General features: G+C 32.8%; 1 protein-coding gene across 1 annotated transcript; it reads left to right on the top strand.

Annotated features, from left to right (window-relative positions):
* Positions 1-1,829: 1,829 nt before the first annotated feature.
* Positions 1,830-2,567, top strand: LOC124540393. Its single transcript, XM_047117895.1, has 2 exons — positions 1,830-1,946; positions 2,129-2,567. Exons 1-2 carry the CDS (start codon positions 1,900-1,902, stop codon positions 2,565-2,567), a joined length of 486 nt encoding a protein of 161 aa, XP_046973851.1. The 5' UTR covers positions 1,830-1,899.
* Positions 2,568-2,886: the final 319 nt, after the last annotated feature.

Genomic DNA, 2,886 nt, shown 5'->3' with positions numbered 1-2,886 from the left:
ACGGGTGCAATGCTGATACAAAATATACTACAGAATGTTTGATTAACTTTTTTGAAGATATTTATAATGTTCAATACTGTTATTGCAAAAATAAGTTTATTTACGACATCAGCTTAGAAATTAAATTTATTTGTGTTTCTCCCCCATTTTGTATATCTCTTATACATATAAATCTTCTTGAATCAAATCTTGAATGTTTATCTTTTGAAAAAATCCGTGGCGTAGTTTTAAAGATCTAAGCATAGGGACAGACAGCGGTAAGAGACTATTTTATGATATGCTATGAAAATGATACAATACAAATACAATCATGAAAAAGAATATCAGGAGTGTATATTGTTGGTTCTTCTCGGTAAAAATACGTTCCGAACGCGACCAGCGTTTGACGATTCGAAAGTACTTGTAAGTCTATTTGAATAAAAATATTTTATTCGTTGGAATACGCTTCGTGTATTTGTAAAAAAACAGCAGTGAGCTTATTTAAATCATTGAGGTGTGAATCTGCAATGTACGGCAATATAAGCTGGCGTTCCCTGTAACTAATCATGACATAAACTTACTATAGTATTTTTGTATATGGAACATTGACTGTCTAACAATTGCCCTTAATATTAAGATGAACGGTAGTAAATACAATGATGAATGTTGAGGCGAGATGACCAAATGGTTAGAACACGTGCATCTTGCAATCACCACTGAATATTCGTGTGCTTAATTTGTGTTTATAATTTATTTCGTTCACGACGGTGAAGAAAAACATCGTGAGAAACCCTGCATGTGTCTAATTTCATAGAAATTTTGCCACAGGTCTACCCCACCAATCCACATTGTGTGGTGGAATATGTTCCGAAACTTCTCCTCGAAGGGAGAGAAGGCTTTAGGCCAGCAGAAGGAAATTTACAGGCTGTGCTGTTGTAAATACAATGATGTTACAATTATACCTTATTGATTACCCTAAGTTCGTTGACACCACACCAAAGAAATAGATTGACGATTAGAGAAGAAAAAGGTCCTAACTGTTTTCTCTTTGCCTTTTTTATCATATAGTAATATATTTTTCTGATTAGCAGTCTCTCGTTGAATATATTTTTAACGTTACACGGATAAAAAAAATCACCGTTACCGAAAGTAATTAATCACCCTAATTACATATTGTTAGAATGCAAAAAAAAAGTTTTACCCGAAAGGCTTTCGGTGAAAAGTTATGCTCGAATAAATACCCAAAACTCTATCGAATCCTGAACTCGCAGTAGCCGTAGAATAAAAACAGCGAGACAACTCACCGTTACCGGTTGGCGTTCAAACGAGAGCGTTTTACTGTAGTTATATAAAAATCGACCAGACTTCGAATGGAAGCGAATGCTTTTATTTCAGATTATTTTAAGTCGATATCATACAAATAGTATAGCGCGGCTTCTATCGTAATTAATTCCAAAGGAAATGAGTGAATACATTTTTGATTTCCAGGCAGGATATATTAATTTAAATAATTGTATTATCTAACATGACTGTATTTTTTTTTAAACGTTGAAAAAGAGTAACTACTGAGTTTCTTGCCGGTTCTTCTCAGTACAATCTACTTTCCGAACCGGTGGTAGTTTCCTCAATTGTTATATGACGATTCAAAAGTGGTTGAAAAAGCCCACTTGAATAAAGTTTATTTTGATTTTGATATCATATTATAAAATGCTCGACTCTCAAGCGTATGCTCATCTCTAGCTATAGCTCATCCTTTTTCCTGTGACAACACTAGCCTAATGTCATAAAAAACTTCTCTCAACAAATAAAAAATATTATTTTATTATAAAAAATAACTGTATTAGCTTTAATTTTGTATTTATATCAAGTTATTAATGTAATATATAAAAAGTATATTAATATACTGAGTGTCGTTCGTTAATGTGCAGTGTTTTCTTGTGTTGTGTTCGTCAGCTGACATTACGCAGGTAACGAACTCAATTTTAAAAAGTTTTCTTGTTCAACTTCTTGTTATCCCTCTAACTTACTATAGAAACCCTATTTCACAATTTATAAGTCAAATATTATAGCAACTGTTTGATCACACTGAGGCCGTCTATATTATTTTATCTCATAACTTCTATTTTTTATAAAACATGATGACTCGTAGCACCAAGGCGCGTCAGGCCGAGGAACAACTCCAGCTGACGCTCCAGGAACTAAAAGCATCCAGGACTCAGTGTGATCTACTGTTAAAAGAAAGGGATGATAATGAACAAGAATTCTTGCAAATTCTTAATAAAAACAACGCATTAAAATCTGAGCTTTCGCAGTTACATTTACGATATGTAGAAATGGAAGAACAAAATAATAATTTGCAAGAAATAGTCAGTGGGTTTGATAATTGCAGAGATGAGTATGAGCAAGCTCTTATGCTCACCAATGACTTAAAAGCTAAATTACATAAGGCCCAACTATATATATCAGAATTAGAAAACAATAACCTCAACTTGAAGGCCTCTCAAACCCAGTGTCTATATGATGAACTGGTTGGATATAAAGCCACATTAGTGTCCCCGCTCACCAGTAACAAAGATTTCGACAATTGATTTGACTGGTGATGACATGGGTTCTTCCAGTCTAGTATTAAGTAATAATAAATTCAAGAAATATATTAAAATTAATAGGTATATTAAGAAAACACAAAAATTGATAAAATCTAGAAATAATTGCCTTAATTATGAAAAAATCTGTAAGGAAAGAAATACACTCAAATTAAAAATGATTGAGTATAATAAGAATGTGAAACATATGAGACAAGGTTATGAGGCTGATGTGACTGCTCTTCAGGCTGAGATATCATATTTAAAAAGCTCCTTAGACACCATATCAAAAAAATATGAATTGTCCCAAAATGAAATTACTGGT

This window comes from Vanessa cardui, chromosome 25 (genome assembly GCF_905220365.1).
Source record: "Vanessa cardui chromosome 25, ilVanCard2.1, whole genome shotgun sequence".
In the NCBI taxonomy this organism is placed as follows: Eukaryota; Metazoa; Arthropoda; class Insecta; order Lepidoptera; family Nymphalidae; genus Vanessa; species Vanessa cardui.
The sequence above is the reverse complement of the archived record's forward strand: the minus strand, read 5'-3'. Positions and strand labels throughout refer to the sequence as shown.